We start from the raw sequence: 14084 nt of genomic DNA, 5'->3' as shown, positions 1-14084 counted from the left end.
GCTGGGATGCCAGCTGAGAGCAGTGGGGCACTGCTGAGCTGAGGGACTGGGTGGGTGCAGATGGAGCCCTCCATGGGCTCCTTCAGGTACCAGGAGCCCTCCCTGAGATTTAGGACACATCCAAGGGTGACAGCTTGAGGTTGGGTTTTTATTATTTTATTTGTATAGTACAATCTCCGTGGTAGCAGAAATATATGCACAAAAAACAATTCAAATAAGAGTTCAGAGTAAAAAAAAGTCAGCTAAGACTGTATCCCGCGCGACATTTCATATATATGGATTTCACAGCTACACTCAATCCACGCCGTGCACCACATAGAGGCTGCTGTCTCCCACAAGAATGATGATGGTCAGGGACATCGGGAAAGGTAAGGGCCGGGAAACTGGGCCCTCAGAGAACCCAGGCCAAGGTTTCCCTCACCCTGCCCAGGGACGGCCCAGCCCACTCAACAGGATCCCACACTTCAGGCAGAGCAGAGGGCAGGAGAGGCCCAAGAGCTGGGTCAATCGGCTGGCTCCCCTGGGAGGGGAGCTGGGAGACAGGGAGGTCCTCACACTGCCCGGTGGCCACACACGGCTGTCTGCACACTCCATCAGGAGGAAGGGCAGGGAGAAGTGACATGCAGTACAGTGAAATTCATCCATGTAACACACGCCCAGCAGGAGGGGAGAGCTCTGCTCCACAGGCAGGCGGCCTTGGCCGCTCCGGAGCAATCCACTGCTCCAGCTTCAGCCATGGGACCAAGAGGATAGAGGAGCAGCTTCTGGGGGCCCCAGGCAGAAGCCACCTTGCAGTAGTGACTGGCGACTTCACAGTACATCTCTGCTCACTTGCCGTCCCTTGGGAGTGAGCAGCGTCTATAACACATCGCCATCTACAAAAGCCTGGTCAGTGTTCACCAGCACATTCATGAAAAACAAAATTTAAATCAACAGTAACCAAAGTACCTGCAAGTAACACTGCTTACTCTTGCTGTTTGCCCTTTCTGACTGGAAACCTTAGCCCCCAAATATGAAACGCCTTCTCTAGATTAAAAGGATTCAGAGATGTTGCACTATTGCACTATATTTCTGCTTCCCAATCTCGTTTCTGAGTCCTAGTGAAATCGTAAACAAAGAGGTGAAATAAATGATGCTCCATTTTAATACAGTCTTTAGTATCATGAACATCTGTGTTCAGTAGTGAGCCACCCAAAGCCTCCTGCCGCAGGAGCAGTAGTCGAAGCACAGAGGGGACCCCGCTCCGCTGCCTCCCCATGCAGTCCAGTGATGAGGTGGATGGAGTCCTCCTCACAGTCACACCCCAAGCTTCCTCTTCTGGTGGAAATAGGCATCAAACCTTGCTTGGGCGTAGTCCTAGGAGAGAGCAAAGAGAAGCAAGGAATCCTGCTGGCCTGACCCCTGCCCATGTGTCCCCCAAACCCCACCCCTGGCAAGAGCTGAGGGCACGGACCCATGAGACCAACAGCACGGGACTGGCCTGTGCAGCAGGGCTGCTCCGCAGATGCAGGCTCCTCAAGCTCCCGGCCCACCCTGCACACCTTCATTCTCAGGAGGCCTGGTTTACAGGCATGGGCCAGCCCAGCCCTGCCTCTCAGGATGGACATCTCGTCCACATGCTTGGCACTGCTACCATTCATCACCTTGTTAACCTTGGGTGCTGTGGGCACTGACTGACTGACATAACACACCTTTTAGAGCAAAAGGCCCCTGGGACATAGGCAAGTCTAGAACAGAAGGGGAGAAAAAAGAGGATGCCCGTTGCCTATTTCCTGGGATCTCCTGCAGCATGACTTTTAAGAAAGACACTGAGAAGCAAGGGAGAACACCTGGCTTGGTGTTCTGTTTCTGCCACTGTATTTTTCTGGGTCTCTTCCCTCATCTGTCCATCAGTGAGGACAACACAATCTCAAAGACCCACTCATGTAAGTCTGCAATTCTAGAAGCCAGGAAGATTACAATAACACTTTTTTGAAAAATTAACTCTGAGCTGTAATTTCTACTCTATAAGCATGAGCCCATTTTAAGTGTCCAGTTGGAGGGCTTTCACAGATGTATCCAGCCAGTTCTCCACCACCGCCGTCAGGAGACCTGTGTTTCCAGCATCCCTACAAGCTCCCACGGGCCTCTTGCAGTTGGCCACAGGCAGCCACCGACTCAATTTCTGTCACTATGGATTGGACTTTTCTTTCCTAGAGTAGCACATAAATGCCACCATACAATATGCACCCTCGTGCCTGGCCTCTCAGCGTGATGTCTCTTGAGTGGCCCATGCTGTCATGCATTCGTGCCCCCTTCCTTTGCACTGCCAAGTGTTCTCAGTATACGGATCTGGCACTGTAGTATCCACGCACCTGCTGACTGGCATTGAGGCTGCTTCCAGTTTGGGACAATTACAAATGAAGCTGCAGACCAGGCGCGGTGGCTCACACCTATAATCCCAATACTTTGGGAGGCCAAGGCAGGCAGATTACTTGAGGTCAGGAGTTCGAGACCAGCCTGGCCAATATGGAGAAACCCCCCTCTACCAAAAATATAAAAATTAGCTGGGTGCGGTGGCGCACGCCTGTAATCCCAGCTACTCAGGAGGCTGAGGCAGGAGAATGGCTTGAACCCGGGAGGCAGAGGTTGCAGTGAGGCAAGATTGGGCCCCTGCACTCCTGCCTGGGCAACAGAGTGAGACTCTGTCTCAAAAACAAACAAATGAAGTTGCTATGAGCGTTTGAGTGCAAGCCTTGGTGTGGAATCTGTTTTCATTTGTTCTGGAAAAATTCCCCAGGAGGGCTACTGGGTGGTCTAACGCATGCATCTTCACGCCGGCTGTCGCAGACTGCATTCCCAGCAGCAGTGCACGCGCATTCCCATTGCTCCATCTGCTCGCCAACATTTGGGACTGTCGGTTCTTTCAAGTTTTAGCCATCGCTGTGGGTGTGCAGGGCATCGCAATGAGGCTTTGATTCTTACTTCTTTAATGACTAATTATATGACACACATGAAAAGACTCTTACTGGCCATGTGTTTCTCTTCAGTGTCCAAATCTTCCATCCATTTATAAAGCAGGCTGAGGCCGGGTGTGGTGGCTCATGCCTGTTTTCCCAGCACTTTGGGAGGCCAAGGCGGGCGGATCACCTGAGGTTAGAAGTTGGAGACCAGCCTGACTAACACAAAGAAAACCCGTCTCCACGGTGGCTCAAGCCTGTAATCCCAGCACTTTGGGAGGCCGAGACGGGCGGATCACGAGGTCACAAGATCAAGACCATCCTGGCTAACACGGTGAAACCCCGTCTCTACTAAAAAATACAAAAAACTAGCCGGGCGAGGTGGCGGGCGCCTGTAGTCCCAGCTACTCTGGAGGCTGAGGCAGGAGAATGGCGTGAACCCGGGAGGCGGAGCTTGCAGTGAGCTGAGATCCGGCCACTGCACTCCAGCCTGGGCGACAGAGCGAGACTCCACCTTAAAAAAAAAAAAGAAACTCCGTCTCTACTAAAAATACATAAACAAAATTAGCCGGGTGTGGTTGTGCATGCCTGTAATCCCAGCTACTCGGGAGGCTGAGGCAGGAGAATCATTTGAACCTAAGAGGCAGAGGCTGTGGTGAGCTGAGATCGTGCCATTGAACTCCAGCCTGGGCAACAAGAGCGAAACTCCATCTCGAAATAATAATAATAATAATAATAATAATAATAATGCAGGCTGTTTGGTTTCTGGCTGAGTTATGGGTTCTTTATATATCCTAAATATGAGTCCTTTATTAAATATACATTTGTAGTATTTTCTCCCAGTCTGTGGCTTGCCTTTTCACTTGCTCCATGATATCATTCAAAGAGTTTTTCATTTTGATGAAGTCCAACTGTGATGATATATATGCGTGTTTTTGTAGATGGTCCCTGTCTCATAACTCCCATAGCCCTTACTACAGTAAACAGAATCTCTCTCTCTGACCTTCTGCCGTCCTTTCACCTGCCCAAAGCTAGACTCTGATCTGACTGTGGGTCATAAAACTCTTATTCCAGAGAGGGTCGTGTCCCATACCCTGGGATAAGGAATGCTGTGCAAAGAGGCCCAAAGAACCCGGTCAGGCCTTGCTGGGTTTAGATCACACCTTTTTTTGTCCAATCACGTTTCAACACGGTTGTCCATGTTTCGATCATGACATTTCCATAATGACATTTCCATAAAATGCCCAAGAAGACAGGGTTTGGGGAGTTTCTAGAGAACCGCAGGTGGAGGCTGACAGGAAGGTGAACAAGAATGAGTTCCCCAACCCACCCGCAGGGACAGAAGCTCCAGCTCCTGTGCTCGGAATCCTTTCAGACCTCACCCCCCCATGTGTTTCTTCACCCTTAAAATACCCTTTGTTAGCTAAGCATGGTGGCGGAACGTCTGTAGTCCCAGCTACTTGGAAGGCTGAGGCAAGAGGATCACTGGAGTCCAGAAGTTGGAGACAGCCTGGGCAACACAGTGAGACCCTGTCTTTAAAAAAAAAAATACACCGGTAAACTTACACGTTTCCCTGAGTTCTGTCAGACGCTCTAGCAAATTAATTGAACCCAAGGAGGGGAACGTGGGAACCCCAATATATGGCTGGTTGGTCAGAAATTCCAGAGGCCTGGACTTGCAACTGGTGTCAGAAGTGGAGGGCAGTCTTAAGGTCTCAGCACTCAACCTGTGGGGTCTGATTCTCTCCCCAGGTAGACAGTGTCGTAATGGAATTGGAGGACACCCATCTCGTATCCACTCCAGAACGGATTGCTTGTTTGTGAGGGGGAGAACCGCCCCCCGACTTTAGTCTTCTGTGGTGATGAGAAAGGAATGGGAAAAAGCACTTTGGTTTTTATGTTTCCTGCTCACAGCAACTTACTCTATTTTTTCCTCTTTTATGGCTAGTGCTTTATGTAACCCAAGAAATCTGTGCTTAAGTCAGTAAGCTTTTTTTTTTTTTTTTTGAGACAGAGACTCGCTCTGTCGCCCAGGCTGGAGTGCAGTGGTGCAACCTCCGCTCACTGCAAGCTCCGCCTCCCGGGTTCACGCCATTCTACTGCCTCAGCCCCCGGAGTAGCTGGGACTACAGGTGCCCACCACCTCGCCTGGCTAATTTTTTGTATTTTCAGTAGAGATGGGTTTTCACTGTGTTAGCCAGGATGGTCTCAATCTCCTGACCTTGCGATCTGCCTGCCTCAGCCTCCCGAAGTGCTGGGATTACAGGCGTGAACCACTGCGCCCAGCCTAGGTCATTAAGCTTTTCTCTTGTGTTTTCTCACAGAAACTATATAGTTTTAGCCTTCACATTTAGGTTCTATTATCTGTTTCAAGTTGACTGCTGTTTATGGCATGGAATCAGGTTCAGTTTTTTCTCCATATGACTCTTCAAATGTTCTTGCATCGTTTTTTGAAAATATAATCCTTTCCCTCTTAAATTACCTTGGCCTTTCTGTTGAGTACCAGGTGATTATATACATATGGATCTATTTCTGGGCACTATATTCTGTTCCATCTGATTTGTCTTGTTTTGTTTTTGAGATGGGGTCTTGCTCTGTTGCCCAGGCTGGAGTGCAGTGGTGTGATCTCGGCTCACTGCAACCTCTGCCTCCCGGGTTCAAGCAATTCTCCTGCCTGTCTCCCGAGTAGCTGGGATTACAGGCGTGTGCCACCACACGCTAATTTTTTATTTGTAGTAGAGACGGCGTTTCTCCATGTTGGTCAGGCTGGTCTTGAACTCCCAACCTCAGGTGATCCACCTGCCTTGGCCTCCCAATGTGCTGGGACTATAGGCATGAGCCACTGCACCTGGCTGGCTGTGGGTTTTTCATACATGCCTTTATCTGGCTGAGGAATATCCCCTCTAGTCCTAGTTTGCTGAGATTTTTTTAAATCACATTGGATCTTGTCAAATTCTTTTTCCTGTGGTTCCTGAAATAAATCATATGGTTTTTTCACCTTCATTCTGTTAATATGAAGAATTATATGAACTGATTTTTTCAAATACAAACCAGTCTTACATTCCAGGGATAAATGCCACTTGGCTATAATATATTATCCTTTTACATATATTAATGGATTTAATTTTTGCCAATGTTTTGATAGGGATTTTGTGTAATATTTCTTCTTATGTAATATAAACATTTAAGCTACAAAGCCGTATGTTTCTAAATACTGCTTTATGTATATCCCATAAAAACTGATATGCTATGTTTTCATTATAATTCAGTTTAAAATATTTTCTCATTTTCTTTTTAATTTCTTTGACCCAGGGTTTATTTAGAAGTGTACTGTTTAATTTCCAAATAATTGAGAATTTTCTAGATATCTTTTGTTGTTGATTTCCACTTAAATTTCACTGAGAACATATCTGGTTATTACTTCATTCCCTTTGAATTTATCAAGACCTGTTTGATGGCCCAGCATATGGTCTATCTTTTTTTTTTTTTTTTTTTTTTTGAGACAGAGTCTTGCTCTGTTGTCCGGGCTAGAGTGCAGTGGCCGGATCTCAGCTCACTGCAAGCTCCGCCTTCCGGGTTTACGCCATTCTTCTGCCTCAGCCTCCGGAGTAGCTGGGACTATAGGCGCCCGCCACCTCGCCCGGCTAGTTTTTTTTTTTTGTATATTTAGTAGAGACGGGGTTTCACCATGTTAGCCAGGATGGTCTCGATCTCCTGACCTCGTGATCCACCCGTCTCGGCCTCCCAAAGTGCTGGGATGACAGGCTTGAGCCACCACGCCCGGCCTCATATGGTCTATCTTAAGGAATATTCCATATTCATTTGAAAATAATGTGCACCCTGCAGTTGCTGGTGGGTTTAATGAACGTGCATGAGGCCAGGCTGGCAGGGAGAGTTGTCAGGCCCTCTCTCTCCTTCTGCGTGTGTTCTTCCTTGTTCTAATCACAGAAGAGGAGTGGTGAGATCTCCTACGTTTTTTTTTGTTTTGTTTTTGTTTTTGAGATAGAGTTTCGCTCTTATTGCCCAGGTTGGAGTGCAATGGCGCCATCTCGGCTCACTGCAAACTCCGCTTCCCGGGTTCAAGTGATTCTGCTGCCTCAGCCTCCCTAAGTAGCTGGGATTACAGGCATTTGCCACCATGCCCAGCTAATTTTTGTATTTTTAGTAGAGACAGGGTTTCACCATGTTGGTCAGGCTGGTCTGGAACTCCTGACTTCAAGTGATCCACCCGCCTCGGCCTCCCAGAGTGCTGGGATTACAGGCGTGAGCCACCACACCCGGCCGAGATCTCCAACTTTAATCATGAATCTGCCATTTTCTTCTTTCACTTTTGTCAGTTTTAACATCATGTCTTTTGAAGCAAGACAAGGATTTTTAATGTCCTCTGGATGTACTGATGCCTTTATTATCACAAAATGCCCTTATCTCTAGTAGTATTCCTTGTTATGAAGTAAGCTTTGTCTTACAGTATCATTTGACCATGACTCAAATCTGCTTTAAAAATCCAATGTCCCGGCCGGGCGCGGTGGCTCAAGCCTGTAATCCCAGCACTTTGGGAGGCCGAGACGGGTGGATCACAAGGTCAGGAGATCGAGACCATCCTGGTCTACACGGTGAAACCCCGTCTCTACTAAAAAATACAAAAAACTAGCCGGGCGAGGTGGCGGGCGCCTGTAGTCCCAGCTACTCGGGAGGCTGAGGCAGGAGAATGGCGTAAACCCAGGAGGCGGAGCTTGCAGTGAGCCGAGATCGCGCCACTGCACTCCAGCCTGGGCAACAGAGCTAGACTCCGTCTCAAAAAAAAAAAAAAAAAAAAAATCCAATGTCCCTTTCTTTTACCTAACATCATCTTTGCATTACCAAACCTTCTGCCTAGAAGTAGAAATCATTCTAGTATAAAACTGAGGAGGACAAAATGAACTAGTCCCATCCCTGTCCCAAAGGAAGGCAGCTCACTAGACTGTAGACATTTGTGTTGTCCCCCACCCCAAGACAACTCACCAACATTCATTCACTATGGAACAACAGAAAGGTTTGTCTGATGGTTAAAAATACTTTCTATTTCTATGTCAATGACAGTTTTTTTTTTTTTTTTTTTTTTTTTTTTTGAGACAGAATCTTGCTCTGTCACCCAGGCTGGAGTGCAGTGGCATGATTTCAGCTCACTGAAGCCTCCACCTCCTGGGTTCAAGCATTCTTCTGCCTCAGCCTCCTGAGTAGGCGGGATTACAGATGCCCACCACCACGCATGCTAATTTTTGTAGTTTTAGTAGAGATGGGGTTTCTCCACGTTGGCCAGGATGGTCTCAAACTCCTGACCTCAGGTGATCTGCCCACCTCAGCCTCCCAAAGTGCTGGGATTACAGGCGTGAGCCACTGCACCCAGCTGACAATTCTTAAGGTTAAAAGTAAATGACAGCCTAGCTTGGTTACAAACATGCCTGTGAAAAACAGGAGGTCTAATCCAGTAATTACCAGCTTCCAACCCAAAGTCGGGCACTACAGGCTGGAGAATGAAGTGGTACCCGAGAAATAAAACCTTCCACAGCACAGGCAAGAGCCACCCACTCTTCTTCACTTACTGTCCCCTGTGTCAGAAGGGACTGAGGTCACAGCTGGACTTCCAGGGTGCAGATGCCTACATTCCCCATCAGGATTGCAGGACTACCTGGCCCTTCTCTGAGGCCGGGGAGGCAAGGTCTGCTGGCCTGGAAGTGAGGGCAACCTCCAAAGGCAACCACGGCATCAGTGACAGCGGCTTCTCCCCTGGCTTCCTGGGCTGAGCCACACTGTCCTGATGCCACCAGGTCACCACATTCGGGTACTTGGGGAGACAGAGAACCCTCTGTAAGGAATGGTCATTTGCTGCCAAGCATTCACAAATACTATAGCATTTTTACCTGGGAGTAGGAAGGAAAAAAAAAACACGCTGCTAAAACATACCATGTACCCAAATTCAATAGATGAAATCTTGGCTTGTACAATGGACCAAAGTCCCCAGAGGAAATGAGATGCAAGGGCAAACCTGGAATGACAGAAGCAAGAAACACATATGAGACATACAGTATCAGTTACAGGACTGATGAAATGATTTCATGCCAGATGGACATTGTAACTTGTGTGGATGCAAACCCAGTTAGTGTTGGCAAATCATGGGTCTATATTCCACGGGACTAACTAAGAAAAATGGGAATCCCACTCCCACACCCTTCCTTCATCTGCTAGTGACAGGTGCACTGGTGAGCGTGAACACACACAGCTGGCCTGGCCATGGCACGTGTAAATGCCACGTGGCCATAATATATTCACAGGGGGAATATATTCACATTCACAGGGTGCAGGTGAAGGCCTGGGTGGCTATGCTGGCAGAAAAGAAAGCAAGCCTGCGACAAGGCAGGGTGCACAGCATCAGCAACCGAGAGGCAGCCCTTTGCTGGAGGTGGGATGAAGCTCTCACTCCTTGAGCAAGAGACTTCTAAATCCCATCCTTGTCCCATCCCCTCCTGTCACACAGAAGTGAAAAGAGCAGATGAGAGAGCGTGAGCCATGTCACCATCTCTAGGCTGTACCAAGCCCCCAAGTCACTGCGAATCCAAGTTCCTCCTCAAACAATACCCTGAGGGTTCATCTACATGAAGATAAAGCTCAAATTTAGGAGTGCCTGCTCTAGTATCCTCCAACCCTACTCTCTGTTCATCCTGTGGTCCTCGGCCCACTAGAGTCCCTTGTGCTACCCTTTCTGTCTGGGTTCTCCTCCATCTACCTTTTTCTATTTCCACCAGTTCAAGAAACAGAAAGAGATAATGTATGCCGTGGTGGGGCCCGGCAGGTAGGCAGATGTGACATCACACTTAGTGTGGGGGATGAGCACTCTGGGGGCCATGAGGAGATGACTGTGGTAAGTGCAGTGGAAAGATGAGGTGGGCCACAGTGACTTCAACAGCCATTTTACCAAATAATGTCACAGGAGACCCCAAATAATAGGAACAATCCACAGGCCTCTTGACTAAAGAGATGGACAAATAGTGGTCTAGACCTTTGCAGAATCTGGAAGTTTCAGGGCCCTGCTTTGAAAACTTGAAAAAACAGTAAAAAGCAAGACTTAAAACGGATAAACATGAGTTTAGTCATTTTCTAGGAGAAACTTAAGAGTCAAACACAGCAAACGGTGCCCACCACTCCACAAGCATCAGTGACAAGTTTGCATGGCCAGGTGCAGTGGCCCACGTCTGTAATCCCAGCACTTTGGGAGGCCGAGGCAGGAGAACCACTTGAGCCCAAGAGTTCATGACCAGCCTGGGCAATAGAGCAAGACCCCATCTCTACAAAAAAATACAAAAATTAGCCAGGCATGGTGGTACATGCCTGTAGTCCCAGTTACCTGGGAGGTTGAGGCAAGAGGCTTGCTAAGAGTTAGAGGCTGCAGTGAGCCATGATCACATTGCTGCACTCCCATCTGGGTGACAGAGCAAGACCCCATCTCAAAAAAGAAGAAAAAAAATGCTGTAGGCCCTGGGTGGCAGCAACCCCGTATGGCTGGGTTGTTGTGTCTGGATGACAGTTCAGAATGCCACAAAGTGTCCTGACCCTTCTTGGACACAGGGCCTCTTCTTGTGATATGGTTTGGCTCTGTCTCCCCACCCAAATCTCATCTTTAATTGTAATCCCCATGTGTGGAGGGAGGACCTGGTAGGAGGTAACTGGATCATGGGGGTGGTTTCCCCCACGCTGTCCTCACAATAGTGAGGGAGTTCTCATGAGATCTGATGGTTTTAAAAGTGTTTGGTAGTTCAATCTTCTTCTCTGTCTCTGCCCCGCTCTCTCCTGCTGCCATGTAAGAAGTGCCTTGCTTCCCCTTTGCCTTCTGCTATGATTGTAAGTTTCCTGAGGCCTTCCTGGCCATGCACAACTGTGAGTTAATTAAACCTCCTTTCTTTATAAATTACTCAGTCTCAGGTAGTATCTCTGTAGCCATGTGAGAACAGACTAATATACTCTGCCTGCTGCATGCTCAGATCTGAAAGCTCTGCATAGTCTCAGCCACAATGGAGAAGTAGCAGATTCTATTTTTGACAAAGGGCAAGTCCTAAAGATGTACGATTAAAAAGAAGCTCCTAGGTCAGGCGCGGTGGCTCACACCTGTAATCCCAGCATGGGAGGCCGAGGTGGGTGGATCACCAGAAGTCAGGAGTTCAAGACCAGCCCGGCCAACATGGCAAAAACCCCATCTCTACTAAAAAATACAAAAATTAGCCAGGCATGGTGGTACATGCCTGTAGTCCCAGTTACCTGGGAGGTTGAGGCAAGAGGCTTGCTAAGAGTTAGAGGCTGCAGTGAGCCATGATCACATTGCTGCACTCCCATCTGGGTGACAGAGCAAGACCCCATCTCAAAAAAGAAGAAAAAAAATGCTGTAGGCCCTGGGTGGCAGCAACCCCGTATGGCTGGGTTGTTGTGTCTGGATGACAGTTCAGAATGCCACAAAGTGTCCTGACCCTTCTTGGACACAGGGCCTCTTCTTGTGATATGGTTTGGCTCTGTCTCCCCACCCAAATCTCATCTTTAATTGTAATCCCCATGTGTGGAGGGAGGACCTGGTAGGAGGTAACTGGATCATGGGGGTGGTTTCCCCCACGCTGTCCTCACAATAGTGAGGGAGTTCTCATGAGATCTGATGGTTTTAAAAGTGTTTGGTAGTTCAATCTTCTTCTCTGTCTCTGCCCCGCTCTCTCCTGCTGCCATGTAAGAAGTGCCTTGCTTCCCCTTTGCCTTCTGCTATGATTGTAAGTTTCCTGAGGCCTTCCTGGCCATGCACAACTGTGAGTTAATTAAACCTCCTTTCTTTATAAATTACTCAGTCTCAGGTAGTATCTCTGTAGCCATGTGAGAACAGACTAATATACTCTGCCTGCTGCATGCTCAGATCTGAAAGCTCTGCATAGTCTCAGCCACAATGGAGAAGTAGCAGATTCTATTTTTGACAAAGGGCAAGTCCTAAAGATGTACGATTAAAAAGAAGCTCCTAGGTCAGGCGCGGTGGCTCACACCTGTAATCCCAGCATGGGAGGCCGAGGTGGGTGGATCACCAGAAGTCAGGAGTTCAAGACCAGCCCGGCCAACATGGCAAAAACCCCATCTCTACTAAAAAATACAAAAATTAGCTGGACATGGTGGCAGGCACCTGTACTCCCAGCTACTTGGGAGGCTAAGACAGGAGAACTGCTTGAACCTGGGAGGCAGAGGTTGCAGTGAGCCAAAATTGCGCCACTGCACTCCAGTCTAGGTGACAGAGCAAGACTCTGTCTCAAAAAAGAAAAAAAAAGAAACAAAAACAAAAAAAGCAGCTCTAAAATACTCATAATTGCAAGTAAGCATCCCAAATATAGTCTATAAAGAGGAACACTGTCTTTACAAATCAAAAAAGGAAAAACGTTACCTATTGACTTCAAGCAACATTTCTTCTTCTATAATGGATTTTTCTTCAGTACTGAGGTTTTCAAAGTCATTTTGGAATGCAGGCAAGTAACTGGAAATAAAATGGAGCTTAAAAGAAAGTAACTGTGTTAGGATCAATGATGGTTAAAACAGACAATGTCAATAGCTGTCACGAAGCATATGCATCTACTGTGACACACTGGGAGACACACACTCGACATGATGTTCAGCATCTCCGACATCCTGGGGCTGCCACCAGTAAGCCAACTTTTGCTAGGTTTTCAGCTGCTCTCTCCCCCCAGGATTTCTAGTGGAGATACAGTGTCTAGGCTCTTCAGCACACTTTTTCCATTTAGAGTAGCACTTAAAACTGGAGACCATTATTTTGGAGGCAGGCTTGGTGCACCCTCCCAGTCCTATTCAACTTCAGCACCGCTACCAAGGCTTCAGTGCTGGGCTGAGGAATGGGAGAGAAAGATCCCAGGAGGAAACTCCCACGAGAACTGATTCTCCACACAATCACCAGCCTCCTACCATCATTCAGGACAGGAAAGGGAACTATTAAAACCAAAGACATTTCCTTCCATTATTAAACCCTGGTGCCCGAAAGATTACTTCTCTCTCCACAGTGTGAAATGAATAGAAAAAGGTCAGTGATCGCCAAAAAGATGGCCAGAGGCCGGGCGCGGTGGCTCAAGCCTGTAATCCCAGCACTTTGGGAGGCCAAGACGGGCGGATCACGAGGTCAGGAGATCGAGACTATCCTGGCTAACACGGTGAAACCCCGTCTCTACTAAAAAATACAAAAAACTAGCCGGGCGAGGTGGCGGGCGCCTGTAGTCCCAGCTACTTGGGAGGCTGAGGCAGGAGAAGGGCGTAAACTCGGGAAGCAGAGCAAGCAGTGAGCTGAGATCCGGCCACTGCACTCCAGGCTGGGTGACAGAGCAAGACTCCATCTCAAAAAAAACAAAAAAACAAAAACAAACAAACAAACAAAAAAAGATGGCCAGAAAGCGGAATCAAGGCTGGGTTTTTCAGAAAACACTAGAAGGAACTACAAAGGATGCTAAAGCTCTTCTCTGAATACAAGTATCTCTGACACAGAGATTTTTAATAAGCTGGACTAAAAGGTCAAGTTTGTGTCTACATTTAACAGAAACAAAATAACATTTTTTAACATAAACCAAATTTTAAAAGGTTATCTTTTTTTTTTTTGAGATGGAGTCTCGCTCTGTGGCCCAGGCTGGAGTGCAGTGGCCAGATCTCAGCTCACTGCAAGCTCCGCCTCCCGGGTTTACGCCATTCTCCTGCCTCAGCCTCCCGAGTAGCTGGGACTACAGGCGCCCGCCACCTCGCCCGGCTAGTTTTTTGTATTTTTTAGTAGAGACGGGGTTTCACCGGCTTAGCTAGGATGGTCTCGATCTCCTGACCTTGTGATCCGCCCGTCTCGGCCTCCCAAAGTGCTGGGATTACGGGCTTGAGCCACCACGCCCGGCCTTAAAAGGTTATCTTTAAAAATGAAGATGTAGGCCAGGGGTGATAGCTCACAATTGTAATCCCAGCAGTTTGGGAGGCTGAGGCAGGAAGATCACTTGAGCCCAGGAGTTTGAGACCAGCCTGGGCAACTTGGTGAAACTCCATCTCTACAAAAAATACAAATAATTAGCTGGGCGTGGTGGCATGCGCCTGTGGTCCCACCTACTTGGGAGG

At 48.0% G+C, this 14084-nt stretch overlaps 1 protein-coding gene across 4 annotated transcripts in view; it reads right to left on the bottom strand.

The window, feature by feature from the left end:
* Positions 1-140: 140 nt before the first annotated feature.
* Positions 141-14084, bottom strand: part of CHKA (choline kinase alpha) — a 76329-nt gene continuing 62385 nt past the window's right edge. For 3 of the 4 annotated variants that reach the window (XM_033206406.1, XM_033206408.1, XM_033206407.1), the window contains 3 exons: positions 12376-12482; positions 8883-8964; positions 155-1356 (listed from right to left, as the gene is read on the bottom strand). In XM_033206406.1, coding sequence (XP_033062297.1) covers positions 1297-1356; positions 8883-8964; positions 12376-12482 — 249 coding nt within the window. In that variant the 3' untranslated portion in view covers positions 155-1296. Of the gene's footprint in view, positions 1357-8882; positions 8965-12375; positions 12483-14084 lie in introns of all 4 variants that reach the window. The other variant, XM_033206409.1, reaches the window with a different exon arrangement.

The sequence above is a fragment of the Trachypithecus francoisi genome, unplaced genomic scaffold, assembly GCF_009764315.1.
Source record: "Trachypithecus francoisi isolate TF-2019V2 unplaced genomic scaffold, Tfra_2.0 Lachesis_group8, whole genome shotgun sequence".
Classification (NCBI taxonomy): domain Eukaryota; kingdom Metazoa; phylum Chordata; class Mammalia; order Primates; family Cercopithecidae; genus Trachypithecus; species Trachypithecus francoisi.
Note: the sequence above shows the minus strand (reverse complement) of the source record. Positions and strands in the feature narration are given on the sequence as shown.